The sequence below is a fragment of the Lissotriton helveticus genome, chromosome 12 (assembly GCF_964261635.1).
Source record: "Lissotriton helveticus chromosome 12, aLisHel1.1, whole genome shotgun sequence".
NCBI classification, from domain to species: domain Eukaryota; kingdom Metazoa; phylum Chordata; class Amphibia; order Caudata; family Salamandridae; genus Lissotriton; species Lissotriton helveticus.
Genome location: NC_136073.1, coordinates 791,516,646 through 791,539,012, shown reverse-complemented (window position 1 = coordinate 791,539,012; position 22,367 = coordinate 791,516,646). Strand labels below are relative to the sequence as shown.

General features: G+C 46.6%; 1 protein-coding gene across 1 annotated transcript; it reads left to right on the top strand.

Annotated features, from left to right (window-relative positions):
- The first annotated feature begins 1,599 nt into the window (after positions 1-1,599).
- On the top strand, positions 1,600-21,900 carry ANGPTL4 (angiopoietin like 4). Its single transcript, XM_078671258.1, has 7 exons — positions 1,600-2,277; positions 4,914-5,024; positions 5,816-5,924; positions 17,815-17,931; positions 18,032-18,127; positions 19,259-19,534; positions 21,027-21,900. The coding sequence occupies exons 1-7, from the start codon at positions 1,771-1,773 to the stop codon at positions 21,200-21,202; spliced, it is 1,392 nt and encodes a 463-aa protein (XP_078527384.1). The 5' UTR covers positions 1,600-1,770; the 3' UTR covers positions 21,203-21,900.
- The last annotated feature ends 467 nt before the right edge of the window (positions 21,901-22,367 follow it).

Genomic DNA, 22,367 nt, shown 5'->3' with positions numbered 1-22,367 from the left:
TGATAAAAAATTGTAACATGGATGCCTTACACTCGATTGATTGAATTATTAACAGCAGCTCAAGTCTTAAACTGGAGTGTCGGACGTGTCGCGGTTGATGGAAAAGCTTTTTGTATACTCTAGTGTGACATAACTCCAACGCATCATCCAGCGCACCAGGAAAGGCAAGATGCCCATACTGCAAGGCTGGGGTTACTGTTGCCTTTATTACTCTTAAAATAGGTGAATCAGAAGCACTACTTAATAAGTGATTCAGTTGACCAATTCCATAAGTAATGGCTGTTGCTTTCTTGTTAAGAGCTTTAACTTGGGCGGCTGCAGCACCATATTCGCCAAACCACAGGCCCAGATATTTATAATTCCTTGCTGTAGTGATGGTCTGACCTACCAATTTCCAAGTTGCCAGCTTCTTCCTTCAGTAACACCCGAATAGCAGGACTTTCGTTTTGGACTGATTTACCAATAAATGGTTTGCTTTGTTAAATCTACCCAAAGCGTTTAAAGCCTTTTGTAAACCTGACTTGGTATGATCCATGACCACAATATCATCGACGGACTGTAAAAAAATAAGTGCTGGGGCTCTGGTCAGGAGGCAGCTTGCACAGCCCATTTCTGAAGTTAGCTGCGCATAAAACAGAACCAACTACTAACCATGAAAGTGGGGAGACAAATGTCGCTTAATGGTTAGAGCTGCCGACTTTGGAGCTGGGGAAACAGGTTTTGAATCTCGGTGTTGGCACAACATCCTGTGATTCTGGGCAAATCACTTAATCTCCCCGTGCCTACCATAAATAAAAGTGTCTTACCTGGTGCTCATGAAAAGCGCTGGTGATGATGATTAAGTGCTGGTGCTGAGCACCAAAGGACCCCCAAAATGGATAGAAGCGGAAACTCACGTCTTAGCCCAGCTACATCGCAGTATGGCTTCGATCTGGCTGGTGGACTGCTTGGCCTCTAAGGACTTATGTCACGAACGTGGAGAATGTGTAATGCTCTGCAGCATTTTAGGTAGTTTCGACCTCTGCACATACCAAATACATAATGCTAAACAACAGCACAGTAAGTGTATCATGAGCCCTAGTGCAAGCAAGGAAAATGGGCTCCGGATTACTGGTCGAGTAGTGAAATAGAGAAATATTAATGGTCCTTTCAGGCCTCTGTAACCAATGCCACTGCACCTGCAGCACTTTTGAATAATGGCTCGCCCTGATGCTAAATTGCATGTTTGTGACCTGGTTACCAGCATTTGGGTGATGCAATGCTTCTACCGGATTAGCTCAGACTGCATCAAAGTACTTAAAAAAAAATACCAAATTTCTCACAAAAATCTGGGTGATTCAAAAATGTGCCCCCACGTTTGTCAGAAAAGCGTAAAAAAAACAAAAAGCCCAACCTGTGTCACAAACACGCTGTAGCGACAGAAACTCCCCAGATTTGCACCAGAGACTCACTTCTGTGCAAAGGTGAAACCCGAGCCCGCGCGGGGCAGGCAGTGCCCTCCCTCTGCCCTCCCCCCTGGACCTGCAGAGGGCGGCTGTATGTAAAGCAGGGGAGGGGAAGGGGCTGCAAACTACTCTCGGTGATATAAAAAGAGAGAAGCTCCCACAGGCTGAAAACAACATTTTCCCGTCACTTAGCACGAGTTTCTGGAGCCGAGCAGCGCCGTCTCTCACTCCTCACAAGCTCCGAGCAGAGCCCTCACGTGCACAGACCCGTACTCAGCTCTAACGCCGTGACATACTTGGAAGACCCCCCTTCGGCGCTTCCACCATGCATTCGGCGCCTCTAGCCGCCCTGGCGCTCTGCGCCGCCCTGCTGGCGGGCGAGGCCGGGGGCTTCCCGTCCGAGCGCAAGCCTCCCCCCGGCAAGGAGCGCAAGGTGCCGCTGGCCTCGTGGGACGAGGTGAACGTGATCGCGCACGGGCTGCTGCAGCTGGGCCACGGGCTGAAGGAGCACGTGGACCGCACCAAGGGCCAGCTGCGAGAGCTGGGCGGCCGGCTGAGCGCGCACAACCTCACCCTGGCCGCGCTGGCTCGCGGGGCCCGGCGGGCGGAGCTCGAGACCGAGGCGCTGCGCGGGCGCGTGCAGGGGCTCGAGAGCCGCCAGGAGGAGGCGGACAACAACGGCTCGCGCAGCCTCCTGCTGCAGGGCGCGCTGGCCGAGGTGAGCCGCGGCGCCGCGCGCCTGGACCGCAAGGTGGAGAGCATCGAGGAGCGCGTGCAGCGCCTGGAGCGGCCGCGCGGCGCCGAGGGAGACGCCGACGTGCGCGTGGTGCAGGTGAGAGGCTGCGCGTGGCGAGGGTGGGTACTAGAACACCTGTGTGTGTGTGATGGAGGGGTTGGGACGGGAGTGTGAAGGACCTGTGGTTACGGAATACCTGCTGGGCATGGTAAGGTGCGCAAAACACCTGACATTGGCACCTGGTTAGGGGTGTGAATTACCCGTATGTTATGTTGTACTTGCTTTGCATGGTGAGGGGCGTACAACACTTGCCTGTTTTCTGGAATTGGGGAGGGGGGTTGTCGTACCTAATCTCATAGAACACTAACAGAGGATGACAGGTGGCATAGAAGTCCAGTGAGGGTCATGGTAAGATGCCTAGAACACCCGTGCTACATAGCACAGTGAGTTGAAGCTGTCTGCTGTATTATACGTACACCAGTGGGCCAAGTTATAGGGTGCAGTGCATGCTAAGGGGCTGAGAACCCCCGTGGACATAGAACCCCAGTCTGGGTTATGGCATGGTACGTATAACATGTTTCTGATATAATCAAGCGATCTAGAGAACCTTGCTAAGGGTTCCAGGACCACCGAGGACTTGAACCTCTTGTGTGGGGTATCGTCAGGGCACAAGTGGTGTAGTATTGTTAGAAGCACAGGGCATATTTGAAGTTGATGTGAAGGGCTTTTTAGAACGCCAGTCCAGAGAACAGCGGTGTGGACCGTGTGGTGTATGTATGGTGAGTGACTTGGAATACCTGTGATGTATTTGTTATGAGCTGTAAAGCAGCTGTGCAGTATATCATAAGAGTGTTTGCAAAGGAAGTATAAGGCCAGTGTGGCGTGTGTTTAGTGGGTTAGAACACTTGTGGGCATAGAACGTGTTTCGTATTGATGAGGTGTTTAGAGCACTTGTGTTTTGCATGGTGAGGATTTTAAAGACACTGAGGTGAAGGGGTGGTGCTGGTGAAATTCATATGTGTAAATCAATGTGTATGGAATGGGCACAGATAACCAGCAGTGAATGGTATGGGTCACATTTAGATGGTATGCTTACAGGAGGCATAGAAGAGGCTGGGAGCTAGAGGTGTATGCTGCGACGAGGCATGTATATATTTATGAGGGCCACAGAACACCCCTATAGTGTGAGGCGATGGATATGTTCTGTTTGGCTTGTTGGTTCTGCGTGTAAAGGTACACCATATACAACAGGGGTGATTAGGAAGGTAGGGGTCATGGGACCCATGTTCAGTGCTTTATGGGACCTTACTGTGCCATCATATATGGAATATCCCGGGGCGTGCACGTGTATAGTTCATGCTGCCAATGAATGATCAGCATTGTTGGTTCTCAGATTTTTAGAACATCTGCTGATGTCAGAACTGTGCATCGTACAGTGAGCTGCAGAGGGATACAACATGTAGTCTCCGGCAGTAAAGTGATGCTGGGGGCTGGCGCCTCCCAGATTGAGCAGTGGTCTCCCACTGTGAGGTGGCATGAGTGCCCGCACGTAGCTAGGTGAGCGGAGTAGTCTGCAGCGGTGACACGGGGGTGGGTGCAGCGTGGGGTAGCCGGCAGCGGGCTGTGGGAGCGGCTGTGCGCGCGCCGCCGAGGCCCCGCCGCTGGCCTCACTGTAAGTACAGTAAGAGGCAGCTGGCCGCTCTCCAGCCGGCTCGAGGCCCGCCTGGCACGAGCCGTAGCAGTGACGCCCGCGGCGTGCCGTACGTGCTCCGACGCTCGGAGCGGAAGGAACGTCAGCCCTGTCTGATGGGTCATGCCCCTGGGGGGTGAAAGGGCAGGCAAGGGATAAAGCTGAGGGGTGTGAAGGGGCAGGCAAGGCATGGAGTTCCAAACTTGAGTAAATGCAAAGAAAAGGGGCCCTGAAAAGGATAAGAAGTACACCTAAACAGGGAATTACATGAATTTAAGTATTCTGGGCTACTTCAAAATAGTCTCTCCAAACATGTGTATATAAAAATCAAGAGTGACACTAATGATTAGAAAAGTATGAAAATATATTTATTTAATTATACATAACCTTAATTGTGTTTTGAGAGACTATTTTGAAGTAGCCCTAGAATACTTAACATTATTGTTGCAAACTTGAGTTCCAGGCATGTCCGCCCGAGACTCAAGCTTTCCGCAGACAGACTCCGACGGTCCGAATGCGGCCTGTTTAACAAGTGTGCGCTAAGTCACGTGTGAAGGGTGCAGCCGCCTTTTATTGTATTCTAGTATATTGTAATTTACAGCGTTGAACTACCCCTGGAGCGCTGCCTGGCTTTCTAATCTGCCATCGGCCGAGACAGCATATTGTTTTTACGGACACTGAATACGTTTCAAATATATAATTTTGTTAAATGAAAGTTGTTCCTAATTCTCTGCCATACTCCTCATTCTAGAGTATAAAATATACCGCAGTATAAGCCAACAAGACCTCGGTCTCCGAATAACTATTTCCATCATGTATATTTTATGATGTTCTCTGACTCAACAAGCTCTGGTACCGTCCCAGGCCATCTGTGTTATTATTCTGAAGGCTCTAGTCTTAAAAAGCCATTATGTGACCCTGGGTAATTTGGCCTACAAGAGAGTGGCAAAGTGCGCCCATAATATAATCTCTTTTACAGTTCAGAGGATAAACCATGAACTTTCTCTTAATCTCTCCATATTATTTTTATTTCCCGCTGCAGACACTAATGGACGCTCAGAACAAGCGCATCGATGAGCTGATGGAGAAGATTAAACTGCAGCAGTACAAGCTGGACAAGCAGAACCTGCAGATCAAGAGCCTGCAAAGCAAGGTGAGTGCTTGAGACTAGCTGCAGCAGAGGCCTGAGCGCTGGGGCGCCAGCTTGTGGATAGGGGTAGATACAGGTAGTGCCTGGATTTGTGGGACAGAGTCAAAGTACCAGCCTGGCTCTGGGTGCAAAAAAATGCCAGTGGCATAGTGCAACCTGTGACCAAGTGCTGGGGGCGAGCACAGGGCATGGCACAAGCACGATAAGTGTTGGGTGCGAGCGCTGACCGTGGCTGTGTGCGAGGCCTGGCCATGGCTGAGTACGTGCTCTGACCAGACCCAGGATGTGAGTGCTGGTCATGGCTGGGTGCAAATGCTAACCATGGCCTTGTACAAGCGCTGACCAGGGCCCAGTGTGAGTGTAGGCTGTAACAGGGCCCAGGTGCCTCCAGCAGCAAGGGCTTGTTATGAGCACAAACAAGGAGTTTGATCCCAGCTAACAGAAAGAGATGACTGCAAACATAAGATCTGGAGATGTATAAATCAGGACTCTCCGCCGCCATTGACCTCAAATCTTCGAAGTAAATGCCATGTTTAATCTCCTTCGAAATGTGGGAGGAGCATCATAAAGTAACCAATGATCTTCTCATAATTCTAGAACAAATGTAGCTAAGTACCCCTTGATCTTCTTATGGCTTTACTTAGTGTCCTCAAAAAAGCCGCTGAAATACACACTAGGTGTTCTAGTGGATCTAACATTCGTGCCTCATGACGCATAAAAAACTGTTGATCAATTGTTGTTAGTGTTGTTGCAGGCTTATAATTCCATTGTCCAACATCTTACTTTCATTCCAGATTCAAGACAACAAGACCGTGAGCCCAAAATGGAGGTCCGCCCTGAGGAAGAAGTCCCAAGATGTTTCTGAAAGGGAGAACGCCAGCAATGTAGCAACAGAAACTTCAAGTGAGTACAGCCTGAAGACAGCTAAGCTCTGCATGCAAGCACAGACTGTCTGTTATAGAACAATGCTTCAGATCTACCCATAATATGCAAATATATACATGTGCAATGCCTAACCAGAAGATCTAGTTCATTGGCACCTTCAAGGTACGTTCAAACACTTTTGCTCCATCACTGAAGGAATCTCCCGAGTGTTACTGGTTTCTCATGGAGTGTACAGACATTATATTTGAAAGTTAGTGCTATTTTTGGAGCCATGCTTCAACTTTCAGTGCTTTTAAATGTGAAAATGAAACATCCAGCTTGATCAGTAACCAGGTAGCAGACGCCACCTCAAACATTTTAGCCTCTAATATAGCCTTGGAGGCCCACCATAGCGGGCTCTACCGGCCATTAAAGGCCCACTACTGCGTTTAAGGCATGAGCCGAAGGCGAGGTCCTTTAACAAGGGAGCGGGAGTTTAATGGCCGGTTGAGCCCGTTATGGAAGGTTCTACGGCTATTAGAACATTCCGCCCTTAGAGGGCGGAATGTTCTAATTTGTAAAACAAAGGGCTCACAAGCCAGAGGAAGTTGAAATCCCCTCAGGCTCTGTGAGGCCTTTGTTCACAGTGACAGCAGTGAAGAAACATTAGAATGTTGGAGCTCCGGGCTTCTACAGGCCATTAGAAGCCTGGAGCACTCCATTGTTTTCAACGGCGCACCCACATTTTCAATGGTCTAATAATCTGTTGCGTAGGAGTTGGGTGTTCTAGGTACTCCATCAAAAAACTGGGAACACCCCTCCTGGGCTGATGAGTGATGCTGCTGGTCACCAGGAGTCCCATGCAGGATTCATACCACATGTTAAAAATACAGGAAATCCTAATTAAAAAAATAGATCCAAATAGATAATTATCCCCCCCCCCCCACACACACACACACCCTCTCCACCCACCCTTGCTCCATGGATGCCTGACCCCACATGCCATCTACTCTGGTTTGTGAACTGTGCCATATCTCTGCTAATTTTTGCCCTATTTCAATATAAGACGAGAGCTGCCATAACACCAATCTGAACCTCGGCATATTTACAGAATAGGGGTTCGCCTGATCTTATTCTTGTAAATTGTTTGGCAGAGAAACAAAACTGTGCTCACACTTGATGTAGGTCTCACGCCAGCACCAACTCTCTCTGATCCATACACACAGTTTTCTAATTCAGAGAAGCTGTTTTGAGATTGGATGGAGGGATCAAAAACTCTCTGAAATGCATGGAGCAGAGGTGATTTTATGGGATGGGGGAATGCATTAAACAGTATAGTCATTTCTGGGCACCATTTAGGACGGACCATCACACAGTGGTGAAGACGTGAGTCCAGTACATGCGCAGGACGGCAGTGAACTCACAATAGCAGCTTTGTGCGCGGCCTTCAGTGGGCCCGGAGCCAAGTGGGTGAAAGTTGAAGAGCTTGTGGGCCTGCTCCACGGAGCGGGAAAATCACTTCCAGTGCAAGGCCTGAGTGTCCCTGCGCACTGTACACTCTGGCTCGCCGCCAGCTAGGGGAGAGGTGAAGTCTTACTCACTGCTGTAGACGGCCAGGACACACAGCCTTGTGTGCTGACTGGAACCCATTCAAGGAAATAACTTCCATGCAAGTCCTTTAAGCATGCCATCAATGCAGCGAGGGGGAACGTTGCTACATCTGTTATTCAGACTTTGTCTATTATCATTTGATAGAGCACCCATTAATCATACTCTTTTTACTATGCGCCCTTCACCTTAACCGTCTGGTATAAACTACACCTACAGACTAATGAGGTTGAGGCAACTTTAAATCCCTTTCAGGTATCTACAGCCCCATCTTCATTATGCTATTCCTACCACTAGTGACTACTGACTGTTCATGTGCCATTAACTGTACCACTCCAGTGTATCCTTTCCTGACTGTGTAAAACATCTGTGGTCCTTGAGATCAAGATAACTGGAAAACATCTGTTTGAGTCTCTACGGTCCCTCGTATTGCTGTCCCTGCCACAGGTTCCTGCCATGGGTTCACATTGGGTGCCTCTGCCCAAGTGCCTGGTATTCCCACAAGCTACCAGCGTGTGCCTCTGTGGGTGACAGCCATGGGATGTCATTGCTCCTTATGCCCACACGGTGTCGCTGATCTTCTTTACCATTGTGTGTTGCTATTACTGTCCTCTAGGTGTCACCGCTGCTCAGCTTCAGGGGGTGTCAGTGCACTTGCTGATTATGGGATAGCACTGGTCTTGCTGTATAAAGTTGCTACTTCTCTTGCTATCTGGAGTTTGGGGCCCTCCCACCCACAAGGTGCAACATCACCTCCCAACCATGTAGTGTCTGTGTCAGGCACGCCTATGTGAGCCCGCTCCGGCTACATCAATCGTGGACATGAGGTGCCAGAAGAAGTAGTGTGAATCGGGTGATGTAGGGTGAGTTTCGAGATCAGGCAATGCGATGGCAGCGGAAGGTGAGGGGATGTGATGAGAGATGGAAATGGGAGCTGGGTTGGTGGGAGTAGCAAGAGGAGACCAGATGGTCAGAGGGTGGATGTGAGGAGGTGCTGGGTAGGGGCTGGTGGAGCCGAGGATCTGTAGATGGGTGCATCAGGGTCTGAGATGATCAGAGCGGGATAGAGGAAACTGCTATTCATTGCGATAAACAGATGGGTGTGTATAGGAGAATAAACGATAAACAGTGTGGACATGGACAGAGAAGGTTACCTTGCTTCTAAGATGTTGGAGCACAAATTGTATGGTAGTATTTTAGAAGAGGACTTCTTAATGCATTTGAAACTATTTGAGCTGCCTTGGATAATTTTTATAAATCAGATTCAGAAGACTGACATTACAGATTTTATGAAAAAGAAATAGGTTTACGTAATTTACAAAGATCATTCAGTCGCACACAAATCTTTCATGGGTTGGGGTCACAAATAGGGGGACATTTTGTCAGATATAAATAACCTTCGTGTAGGCTGGAAAGTCTTTTGCACTTTACAGTCTGGTTGGGTGAAATCCTCTTTACCAGTCTGGATACATTTCGAGATTAGTGGCAGACAAAATTTACCAGTGTACTTTTCCCTTTAAAGTCAATAACAATTGAATCATCTTTAATTATAAGGAAACAGTGGGAGGTGTGCAGTAGTCAGATTCCAATTATAATGAAGTTGTGATCAGATTCCAATTAAAAAGGAGTGGTGATAACTATGTGATAATTATTCCATCACGCCCAGGAATAAGACAAAGCGCGCGTGGGAAGTGAGGTGCATCGACGTAGTTATTTTTCCTTGAAACGGGTCTCATTGGAAAAAGAAAGTTCTTGTATGCTTAATTATTTTAGACTCTTTGAACACTTCGTAAGTGTGTCTTTCATTGTTTAATCTCAAACCTCATTAGTGCACGGTAATACAGGGCCTGGCGAGCCACAGTATCCAATATCCAGGTCCAGACAAAATATAACTTGACAGAAACCAAGGTAATTTACACGAGTGTAAAACTTATTGATGCTGTGGTAAACCACAACATATGTTGTTAGCAGTAACAACGATGTCACAAGTATCACATGGGGCGAGCACTCCTTTCAGTAGAACTTGCGCCGTAGAAAAGCGCGCATTTTACCCTTGTGTATTATTACACTGCCAGCACACACCAGCCATGATCTCTTTTAATTTACTCTGCAGGCACTCATGTAAACATCCTCTGTGTCCTAGTGAGCACTTCTTTCCAGCGGGTGTGCACATTCAAAGCGCCCATGTCACCCTACGTGAAACATGACATCCCCTGGGGTGCGTGACCAGCCCCCAGGTACTACCATCCATCATCAGATAAACAGCACCCAGTGGTCCATGTCACTACACATGTCGTATGACCAGAACCATGACCTCCATTAGGCATGATACACTGCTAGTGCTCTGATCACTTCCCCTTGTGCCACAGAACCAAAGTGAAGGACACTGGGACGCACGAGGCACCTGGCAACATGTCACATTTAAGGGCTCTCGCTTCTCCATCAAAGTGTGCTGACTTTTGGAGATCCAGTCGGCCCGTCAGTATACATGCGTCACGTAACTCGCCCCAAGGACTCCGCTGCGTGCGTCATAGGTAGCAGGTGCCTAGGTAAGCGCCTAGCCCAGGTCACTGCAACCTCAGCGCTACCAAGCCCGGAGCGTGGCGTGCTGATCGGAGGCATTGAATGTTTCCAATTATTCCCTGGGACTGGTGCAGCCTCAGCGCGGGCCCAGCCAACTGGGTGAAAGTTGAAGTCTGACTCGCACTGAAATACGTAAAAAAAGGCCCTTTGTTTTTCCTCCACCCCGGAGGGGATTGTTTTTCAGAGAATGTGGGTGAAAGGTGATTTTTTTTTTAGACTGGCAGAGCACTGTTTGGATTAATGAGCTCAGTATGGTGTCAGGAACCAGCCCTCCCTCCGCCCTCCCCAGACTTCCCACACACTCGTAACCTTTCCCCTACTTCCATCGAGAGACTTAGCGTGAACTGCGGCGACGGCTGATGTAAGACCAAGGCTGATGTAAGACTCGGTGCACGGGCTGATGCGAGCCTGCGGAGAGGCTGAGCTAGATGCGGCCTGGGCTTCAGACAGAGCAGCGAAGACACTAGATGCAAGGAAGAGAGAAGCACTCAGGCTCGGGCAGCTGCTGGTCCAGCTTTAAGGACAGGAGTTCTAGATTCAGCACTGGAGACAGGCTGTTTAATACCTGGCATTGGGCAGGTTCTAGATTCTGCAGAAACCGCATTAAGGCAGGGTGGCTCCAGGCAGGAGGTGATGCTGCTCCTGACTCCGCACCGAGGAGAAGTTTCTGTAAACTTGGGAACTGAGGTTAGACTGTCCTACATTGGCACTGCCATGGACGACTCTACAATCAGCTCAAGGAGGCGCAGATCCATCAGTGAGGAGAGATATCTTTAGACTTAGCACCAAATTAAGGTGGCTCTAGAAACCTCTGAGGGGAAACTGCCTGAAGAGTCGAGCCCAGACTTGGCACTTTTGAGACAGCGTTGATGACTTGTAGCGCCAGACTCCGCTCTAGACTTAGCACTGATGCAGCTCTAGACTCGGAACTGAAAACGCGCGGTTCTAGACTCTGCACTAAAATGAGGTCGCTTTAGCCAGATTTGGCATCGAGAAGTGTCAACCCAAGGCTTAGCACTTTAAAGCAGCAGCTCTAGTCCCATCTGTGCGTCTACATCCCTAGGCCTGACCCTGCGGCCATGCGACAATGGGCTCTTCGCTAGGGAATCTGGGCTCTAAGCTCAGAACTAAAAAAAGGAAGATCTAGACTTGGCACTGAGAGCAGGCCACTCCACACTCAGAACCGCGGGAAGGCGGCACTCCTCGCCACAGAGAGGTATCCACAGACGCACACTGGAGGGGTTGCTCTAGACTCTAGACTCAAGATGGAAAAAACTTGTCTCTAGACTCAGCACTGAGAAGATGGGCCAGGCGCTCAGCCGGGAGGACTGCATCTCCAATGTCATTACCAAGGGAGGCAGAACTGAGTGGGGGCAGCTTTAAATTCTGCACTGGGGAGGGGTGGCTCTGGATTCTCCTAAGCAGAGGTGTCTCAGACTCAGTACTTAGGAAAGGCAGATTGAAACTGGGGTTTGTGGGGACGCAGCTCTAGACTCTGCATAGAAGGAATGCATTCATGGACTTAGCAAGAGGCGCTCTGGACTCTGCACAGAAGGAATCCATTCGTAGATTCAGCAAGGAAGAGGCATCTCTGGAGCTAGGCAGCTCTAGACTCCGCACACAAGCAATGCGTTTATAGATTTAACAAGAGGCGGCTCTAGAGTCTAGACTCTGCTCTGGCGATAGACTCAGCACTGCAAAGAGGCAGAAGTGGCTCTAGGCTCAGGGGCGAGGCCGTGCGGATCTAGAGTGCTAGCCGAGGGATGGCGGCTCTAGAGGGCATTGCTGGGCTCGGTACTTGAGACGGATTTAGGTTCCGCTCTGTGCTCTAGACTCAGCCTAGACTGTACTGACCTGTAGACTCAATAGATGAGAGTGGAGGCTCTAGAATACGCTCTGAAGCAGGGAGGCTCTAGAATAAGCTCTGAAGGGGGACCCTCTAGAACAAGCTCTGAAGGGGGCTCTAGAACAAGCTCTGAAGGAGGCCCTAGAACAAGCTCTGAAGGGAGCTCTAGAACAAGCTCTGAAGGGAGCTCTAGAACAAGCTCTGAAGGGGGGCCCTTTAGAACAAACTGAAGGGGGCTCTAGAGCAAGCTCTGAAGGGGGCTCTAGAGCAAGCTCTGAATGGGCTCTGAAGGGGGGCCCTCTAGAACAAGCTCCGAGGAGAGGGGGCTCCAGAGTGGGCACTCAGTCGAGCTGCTATTCACACAGATTGGGCCAGTACGATAGGAAAGTGTCTTGGAGGAGCCTCCGATCTAGGTGAAAGTTCATGTTTTCCTCCTGGTTTTTTTCTACTTTGTTTCTTTTTGCGGCGGAATCTGTCCCCCTCTTGGGCACAGCAGGGCCTCGGGCGGACCACGGGAAGCAAGGTTACCCTCTGAAGGGAAAAGCTCAATTTAATCTGCTTTTGTTTTTCCATCTCCCTCTGAAGTCTCGCCAAGCGCCGAGCTTGGCAGTGAAGCCTCTCCAGGGCGCCATCTTGTCAAGACCCTCTCTGGGTCCAGATGAAGGCAGATGTGTTCTGCCCCACACCTAGAAGTTCTATTTATTCTGCATAGTTTTTTTAATACTTTTTTTACGTGCGATTCATGTCCATAACTTTAAGAGACCAAGCCTCAAAAACGTGACTTATCGGTGCCATAAAGCAGAATTGCACCGAAACACACATTTGAACCGTAAACAATACAGTCCGAATGATGCCCAGCTTTCGAAACGTTAAGCAGTTTCTAGCGACATTACCTTAAACCTAGTGAAAATGGTGGGTTATCTTGAAAAGCAGAAGGGGTGGAACCGGGCCAGTGGCTTAAAAAAGACTGGTATGGAAGAGGTTTCATTTCCACCTCGCCAACTTACCACTGAAATGCTGGTGGGTATGGTTTAGAGTCAGTCACATGTGATGTTGAGGCCTGAGAAAGACAGGGTAGTGGTGAAGACAGCTGGACACTTGTGAAGTGCGTCTGTAAGGAGCACCCGTGACAGTCCTTGAGTCAGTCACACGCTAGTCCTACATTTTAAAGTTCAGTGCGGCTGTGGCAGGGTCTGTCGTATGTTCGGTTTACCTCTGGGAGCCTGGGCTGTCCAAGTCGATCCCAAATCGCATGAACTTTTCTGAAAGGTAAGGCGTGCATTGAGAGAGTCTCTCCTTTTACTGATTCGGTATTAAAAAGTAGGTTGAGTTGGGGACCAGTTGGCCATCTGTTGGCCAGCCTCTTGAAAGCAGGTAGAGCGGGAGCAGAGTCAGTGGCTCGACAGACTCGCCTCAAAAAGATGGTGGTGCTGTAAAATATGGTAATAAATGTGGAACATGGGCCACTGGCCTGCTTGGGAGCCGGTGCCCCTGCACATGCTGCACTAATGATCGCTGCTTTCCGGTTGCACGCTACTTTGTGCAATTAAAATTTGATTTTGGCATAAAGGCTGGGTGCCCCTTGCCGTCAACAATGGGGCTTGATTTCTGACATGCTGTGATTGTGACACAAAGCCATTTTGAGGACAGTGGTTGTAATGTGAGTTCCCCGGGAGCAGAGCGGCCATCTAGGAGCACCAGCCGATCTCGAACATCAGACACACAGTTTCCAGTCTTGGATCCTTCGGCGACTACCATATGCCCTTGTTTTGCTTCTATTGAACTAATTGGAACTAACACACCAGAAAGCATTTCATTGTAGATGAAAAGTTTATGACTAGAGACAGTATCCATAAGGACCTGGGATGGGGTGGTCTTCCTGCGGCCAAACATTCCTCCGCCTGGATGGAGATACATTCTTGTTTTATGAACCTGGCCCAATGTCTTATGCATCAGTTAAGTTAAGGCGAAGAAGAAGAAGAATACCATGAGATTTTTATTTTGCCTTTTTTATGCTTTTGATTATGCCTCACCATTCTTCACCCTGGATGTATGACGTTACAACGCAGGCTATTACAAAGCCTGCCTTTACAACGCGGTTTTTACATCGCATACCATTACAACGCATAGCGCTTTTGGGTGTTGGATAGTGAATAGTTTAATTTACTATTCCAACTCCAGTCCCCGTGGACACTAGGGAAGGTGTTGGATAGTAAATTAAACTTATTCCCTATCCTAGAGCGCCCCCCAGTGCAATGCGTTGTAATAGTTTGCGTTGTAATGACCGCGTTGTAATGGTAGTGCGTTGTAAAAGTTTCGTTGTAATTGATGTTTACCTTCACCCTCTTATGCATGCTTCTTGCCACCACACCACTTTGGCATTCAGTTCCCTTTTGCGGAGGAGCTTGAGAGAACACATACGTCGTTCTTTTGGGTTGGGTCGAAGATATTATTTAATAGGATTCATATTATAAACAGCCACCATCATATATTAAAGATGGGCTTCCCACTACTACCCATTCTTTACCTGGTGAGTTTGTGATCCCTGCATGCTGTTGTGCACTAAACCAGGCTACTGATGAGGCTGTAATATACGGTGCACTGCTGGTAAAGTGGCAAATAGATGGGAGCGAGGCCTACCTGCATTCTAGAAAACAGAAAACATGTTTTTCATTCATCTGACCCGAGCCTTGACTATGTTGACTTTGGGCGCCCGCGCTGGCTCAGTTATGCCAACATGGATGTTGGCTCCCAGTGTTTGCCTGGCTGGCAGCCCTTTCCCTGGAGGGTCACCTGAAACTTCTGCTCCAGATAAAACTGCTACAGTATACACAAAAATCAATTAGAAATATGCGCTGCTGCCAAGAACCTGAAACAAAGCAAGAATCGATAAACAAGTGTAAGACAAATAAAAGGAAATGTGCTGGTCAGGTTCTAGCAAAATCCTTTAATCTGCACCTTCGGAAGCTATGGATTGGTAATAAAAACATTTAACACCGAGACGAGGAAGACGGTCACCCAGGCCCTCGTCACCAGCCGACTGGACTACGGCAACGCCCTCTACGCCGGAACCACCGCCAAGCTCCAGAAGAGACTCCAGCGGATCCAGAACGCCTCGGCCAGACTCATCCTCGACATCCCCCGACGCAGCCACATCTCCGGACACCTGAGAGATCTGCATTGGCTCCCGGTCAACAAGAGAATCACCTTCCGTCTCCTCACCCACGCGCACAAAGCCCTACACGACCAAGGCCCGAGCTACCTCAACAACCGGATCAACTTCTACACCCCCAAGCGCCTCCTCAGATCAACCAGCCACGCCCTCGCCACCGTCCCCCGCATCCGAAGAGCGACAACAGGAGGAAGGTCCTTCTCCTACCTGGCCGCCAAGACCTGGAACTCACTCCCGACCGACCTGCGCCTGACCCAGGACCACCTCTCCTTCAGGAAGAAGCTCAAGACCTGGCTGTTCGAGCAGTAACGGCACCCCCCCCTCCTAGCGCCTTGAGACCCTACGGGTGAGTAGTGCGCTCTACAAATGACCTGATTGATTGATTGATTGAACACGAAAAACCTATTCGAGCATTTGTGCTCTTGGTGTAGGTATGCAATTTTGATGCAAACAACTATTGTAGTGTCACTGAATATCTTAAACGTCAAGACATTGTGGCCACCGTTTTACCCTTTTTGCTGGAAATTCATATATTTTCTCAACACCATACTCTAAACTTGCGAATTACACACAATTTGTTTTCTTTGCGGATTTTATGTGATCGTATATTTAGCTTGGGGTTGTCAATGTCCACAAATCTCCAAGTGCAAAATAGTTTCGTGATCCAGTAACTATAGACGCTGAAGTGTTTCTAGTCAAGAAAAGTTGAAGCCGCTAAATCTAATTTTACATTGTTAAAAAGGCTGGTCGAAGGTGTCTTCTTACAATAGACATCACAAAGTACAAAGGTCAAGGATGTCTCCTACATAAATACCACAATCTAAAAAACTGCAAATTCCTTTGTGATTGAATCAGACCCGATGTAAAATCTAGTGGCTAACAGGTAGACACAGTACCATTACAAGTTGGCCACACATTGAGTTTCCAATTTTTACTCAGGCTTTTCCCTAATAGTAACCCCCAGTGCAATATGTAAAAAGTAGGATATTAACGCACATAAAACGGACCAAAAAACTATAACTATTTTTTAACACCCACTTGTAAATGGAACTTGAACACCCAATACCAGATGCAAAATGTAGGGAAACATCTGATACCCTGGACCAAATGTGAAAAAAACACTTGGCACTGTACAAAAACACATTTTACTCTGGCACTAAGTGGCTTTGTTGTCCTTTGTTTTAGAACAGTTGGTACTCGGGCTCTCTCCCAAATGTGCATGTTTCTAAGAAACTGAATTGACCTTCTAAACACAGATTTCTTCGAATACACTGTAAGTTAGGCAATAGTGATTTAACACTATAGAACAGATTAAAATCTCTAGTTTGCAAGCACAGCGTGGTAGTATTAAATGTGCAATTACTGAGTGACATGTTGACATTCTCTTGGCTGGGTGATTGTGGCACTACCGAGAGATGTGCACAGAGTACCTGCAGAGTAGGGGATCTGTTTATCTTCACAAATATTTACAGCTATGGTTAAGTATGAAGTAGGGTAAAGTTCACTGATGCCTCTTGGCACATTCCTGCGCCTGTGATTCGAGTCAGTTTCGTAACACTGTGCTCTTGTAGGAATGTTTGTTAGAGGCCCAGAGCTGCACTTTAGCTGTAAACTCTCCCTGTCGTGTTGACGCATACAGTTGGACCGAAGTCCAAGGTTCTGCAAAACTGTCATTGATTTTCTGTCCATGGCCACGCTTAGCTGTCTGTACACTGACTGACAAAGAGGTCCGGTTAGCCACAATCATGCACTGCGCAAGGACTGCACTAACCACAGGGTGCACTAACTACAGAGTTGTACATGACCCCGGTCACAGCCCCAGTTCAGTAGAACCAGACCCCATGATTTGTAGCATTGTGGTTATATTGCATACCTTGTTACGTGCAGAAGGTCAACTGCGCTGCATAACCCACCATCTCACATGGGACCGCAATATAGCATAATTCAAAAAGTGCCACAATTCAGCTATACGGCAAACCCACACTAGGCGTAAGACTGCTATTTCACTTCTCGAGCAGTATGTGATAAATAGGCTATTGTTGCATGGCCCATGATATGTTTTAAGAACATTCTTGTATTGTCTTGGATTTGCCTGAAGCAGAATTTACTCCAAACCCCACACGTTTGGCGACACTGGTGCAATGCAAACCCAAGCATCCTCCCCATGATTTTGATATTTTTCAATCTGCTAAATTACCGCGCTACTGGTGCTCAAAGATGTTAAAAGCATTTTTTAGGTTTCAGTAAGCTTGTGGCAACAGAAGTGCTAAATAGGAACCACTGCTATCTAACTGAGCTCGAGCATGACCCTAACACACCTTGTGCCCCAACAACGCCCACATTTTAAAAGTGATTCCTCACAACATGGTTTTCTTGTCTGTCTGTAGCATACACAAAATAACCTTCAGATCTAGGACTTTGAATATATCATAGTGCCAGAGACCTCTGCAGATACCAGTACTTGCAGGTGTGCGCTGTGCGTAGGAGGGTTGCACCCAAACCTGGTGATTTTCAGGATATGTCCTGACTGTGTGCTATCCGAATATGTATCCTGTGGGTGTGAGATCTGGCCTGGCTCTAGCCCTCTGGAGCTTATGTTGAGAACCTCGCTATACTGTCCAGCATTAACTTTCATATGGTTGTCTTCTCAGCACACTTCTAATGAAAAGTCACTACTCATAATTGTGCAGTGGAATAAATGCCTATTATTCTTTCCACAGACTTTCCGACTGACTGCAACCAAGTCTTCCTAGAAGGAAAGGAGACAAGCGGCACATTCCAAATTCTGCCTCTGGGATCTTCAGAGCCCATTGAAGTTTTCTGCGAAATAACAGCAGGTCAGTGCCTTAAGAAGTGCTCAAACATCTTCAAATGTAGGATCATGAAGGCTGCATAATATTGAGACAATCGACCTACAATACCTTTCTGTCTACCCAGATGCAGGATGGACCGTGATCCAGAGGCGCATTGATGGCTCTGAAGACTTTGACCGCGTTTGGGACGCTTATAACCATGGATTTGGAAATCTCACTGGTACGTACCCTCATACATCTACTTGTTCTTAAAAAAACAAAAAACTGGTTGAGACCTAGAGGGATAAGTAAATTGTACAAAAGCAAACAGTCTTGTTGGTGAGTTTGGGAGTTAGGACAACAATGCTAATTTCCTTTCCTTTTCTTCTCAGTACAATCTATAATAATGATTTGATGGGAAAAGGGCATGCTTCAGCAAGGCCCAAAAATGTTTGCACAAATATTAGTGTTTATTTCGTACATTATCAGTATCAGCTAGTTCAGTGGAAATCATCCAATTATATAATCCATTTCACACTGAAATTCCATCCAAAAAGTTTATTATTTGTTTTTCCTTGAAAAAACTCTTTTCATTCAGTTATCCTACAGTAGTTCATCTCCCCACAGGCTTAGAGTGCTGAATCAAGTAGCATTCTTGCCTGCAAAGAACAGAGCAACCCCTGACACTTATGTCGCTTTTGTTGAAACATGCCACAAGTATAGCTAGTCTACACACGAGGCAAATACATAGTTCTGATAAACTACTTCTTAAAAAGCGTGTGGTTTATATCAATTATGCAAATCAAGGAATTCTGGGATATTTCCAAACTAGGCATTGATGATATTTTCCAGTGCATGTACTGAGAATAGTTTTCCTGCAATATTGTTTGCTTGAGGCAGCTTCTGACTTGTAATGGTGTATTGTTCCTTATTCCTCAAGCTCATTCTGAAAACAGACATTTGAGAAGACCGTTTAGAATGCCTGTGTGGGTGATTGATGTGCATTGCTTTTTGCAAGCTGACCACCTGTGTTGGGAGTTTCACAGTGTTAGCTCTCTTTGCATTTCTAATGAATGTATACTATCTGAACAATTTCTCACATGCCTTCGCAGCTAAATGCGTAGTGTTAAAACTGTCAGTCACAGGTCTGGCCCTCCTGATATTGAAGTTGCTACATAGTAAAAGTTTTTGGCCATACAGCTTAATACATAAAAAAATTGAATCAGCCAGTCTATGTGCTAAGTGACCAGTGCTTCAAGACTGTGTTTCGAAACTAGTCGTATGGAGCCTTTAAGAAATGTCCAAAAAGTCCATCTCGCACTACAAACCGTAGAACCTCTAGGTACTCAACTTGTTGCGTTCTGTTTTTCAGGTGAATTCTGGCTTGGTTTGCAGAAGGTGTACGACATCGCCCGGCACGGGCGGTACATCATGAATGTTGAACTCCATGACTGGGAGGAGACCACAAAGTCCATCGAGCTACTCTTCAGTCTAGGAGGCCCAGACTCCGGGTATGAGCTGCAGGTCCAGGGCGTGGTATCGGGAGACCTGGAAAACGCCATCGGAGATGTCCGACCACTGCCATTCTCGACCCGAGACCATGATCAGGACCTGAAAGCAGATCTCAATTGTGCTAAGCATCTCTCAGGTGAGCACCGAGGGGACTGGTTTCTATAGTGGCTGAATGAGAGCTCTCATTTTATGAAGTTGCATATTGTTTGAATAAAGGGGATGAACAGGATTCCAAGGCATATGATTATTACATGGGTTATTGCTATAGCCCGGTGTTCAGTAGACCGGGTATGCTTGGTCAAAGTCAGTTTCCCTATGCTAGTATATGTCTTCACATTCAAAATCCAGAGATAAACTGAATCCAATGCAGATTATGTGATGTCCTGATACCTAAAGGCAGGTAAATCCTCATTCTACACTTAACATTTTCATATTTTACAAATTCAGAATTCCTCATTCTCCAGCCTTGTAGCATAATGTGTCGTTTTAAGAAGTACTAATGAACTAAAAATGCTTGTCCTTTTATGTTGCTGTCCAGTACAGAACTGTATTTGGTGTGTTTTTTCATTATCCATAGGCCCCGTATATTAGTACAGATACCACAGCATCAGTACCCCCCCGCATTCCTTGAGTTTGAGCCTCTTTGGTCACCCCATTGTTTACTGAATCTTTGAGCAATGTCAGCATCTCTTCAAAGCGGGAAGGCTCTGAGCATATTTTTAAATGTAAAACCCAATGTTTTTACATCTGTGCACCATTGGAATACACCAATGGACAACACTCACAATACATTTTTTTGAGACAAACAAGATACCATTTTGAGCCCTGAAACAAAGTGTAGTAAAATTTCCGTCCATAATAATCCAGTTGCAAAACCATTGCTAAATAAGCTACATTGCTGGGCCATAGTTACAGAAACATTGTAAAAACAAATGCAAATGTCAGTAGAATGTGATTTGCGTGTGAGCATAATGCTAATTCAGTATTCCCAAATCACACTTACTATAGATTAATATCACGCTTGTGTCATATTCATAGTGAGCTTGGTGCTGTTGAAAACTGATGTCTAGTGCCTCTTTTCCTGCTGTTGTGTGTACTCTTCCATATTGCCTCGTGCTCTTTGGAGAATATCTGAGCTCATAAATGCGGCACTAGCTGGAATGTCCTACTCAATATGTACCTCTTGATGGTACAGCCCGCGCACCCTCATCAGCACAAGGACAGTCGCTCCAGCTTCTTCCTTGGGTCACATTCTGTCTAAAGTGATGGGTATAGTTTCAGGTTTTTAAAAACTGATTTAGCCCTCTAGAGATATCAACAGTACCAAAAAAATATACACTGATCAATATAAAAAATGTACAAGGAGATCTGGACAAGTATAATACTACCAACCACAAGAGGTACAATTTGATGGATAAGGTGCTCCTTTCTGGGTTTGCTGGGTTAGGAAATGTTTAAATCCCAGCTTACTCTCTTTTCTATTCTATTTTTCTTTTTTTGCAAATGTTTGGTGGTTTACCAGGTTTGGGGTGTACACATATAGTGGCAAATGTACTGTAACTTCCAGAATTTGGCCATCACTTGGTGAGAATTCTTAATCTCAAACCATCTTGTGGTTTGTCTTGCAGGTGGCTGGTGGTTCAGTTCATGTGGCCCGGCTAATCTCAACGGCAGGTACTTTCGCTCCATCCCCCGCCAGCGGCACGAGCGAAAGCAGGGAATCTTCTGGAAGACTTGGAAAGGAAGATATTACCCTCTGAAATCCACCAGCATAAAAATACGGCCCGCAGATGTAGTGGCATAACCCTAAATGAACGATTTTGCGATGCCGGCTTTTGCGTCGCAATCACAGGTGGGATCTCACATTATCCGAAAGGACACCATGGGACTCAACAATGTGGTGTTTACAACCTGGAAAGACATTTTGTAGGCCCTCACAGGAGGAGAGGTCTAGATAGTAGCAAGCAAACTTTCCGGGCAAATGAGTGAGGACTCCTGAATTCTGAACTTTCTTAAACTCTACGCAACAGAGCAATGCAAGGCCGAGCTCTTCTGGTTCTGAGGACCACAACATAGCTTTGGGAGCTGAAGTCCATGGAGGTCGGACTCTTTTGTACAGTCGCAACATTAGGCGCACAAGTGATTACCACTGTTACACGTCACATGTGTAGGTTTTTAGTTTTTATTTTGGAAGACTGTTGCTACCGAATTTTCGGTGGAGTTCAATCTATTGCTACTGGCACGTGTTAAATGAAGAGTTTGTGCCACTTATTCTGTTTTACATGTTTCTTTTCAAATTGGCACAGCTTCTTTATTTTGTAAACCACTGGTTACATTTCTGCACTGCAAAGAATTATTGGTTCTGAGGCTATCCGATTTCTTAGTTTCCACAGATACTTGTTTGTTGTATCCATATTATCGGTACCAAAATATTGAGAGGGTAGTATACATTTCCTAATCTTAACTATATGTAAACACATATATATATATATATATATATATATATATATATATATATATATATATATATATATATATATATATATATATATATATATATATATATATATATTTATATTTATATATAGTTTACTTCGCCAGGTAGCACTTGGTTACCAGAAGGATGGATGGCGAACGCAAACCCAATATTGCTGCAATTTTTGGTTTATTTAGTGGACGCCCCGAACCACCGCCTTATATATCCGACGGGTGCGCTTGCGGCGTGCATCCAGAACGCCACGGGTGCTCGTATCTCGCCCAGTCGAAAGTATAATAACAATCTCCGCACTGACTTGTCAAACAGAGACAGGACTACTCGTAGTGCAGATAAAAGAATTTTGTTTCTAGGCAGATATAAAATAATTGTATCTGCACTACGAGGAGTGCTGTCTCTGTTTGGCAAGTCAGCGCGTAGATTGTTAATAAATAAAAAAAAATATATATATATATAGTCAAAGTACATATAAGTG

Coding starts and splice junctions, on each gene's coding strand:
- ANGPTL4 (XM_078671258.1), top strand. CDS start 1,771: ATGCATTCGGCGCCTCTAGCCGCCCTGGCGCTCTGCGCCGCCCTGCTG. Junction 2,278..4,913: donor CCGACGTGCGCGTGGTGCAG/GTGAGAGGCTGC, acceptor TTCCCGCTGCAG/ACACTAATGGACGCTCAGAA. Junction 19,535..21,026: donor TTGTGCTAAGCATCTCTCAG/GTGAGCACCGAG, acceptor TTTGTCTTGCAG/GTGGCTGGTGGTTCAGTTCA.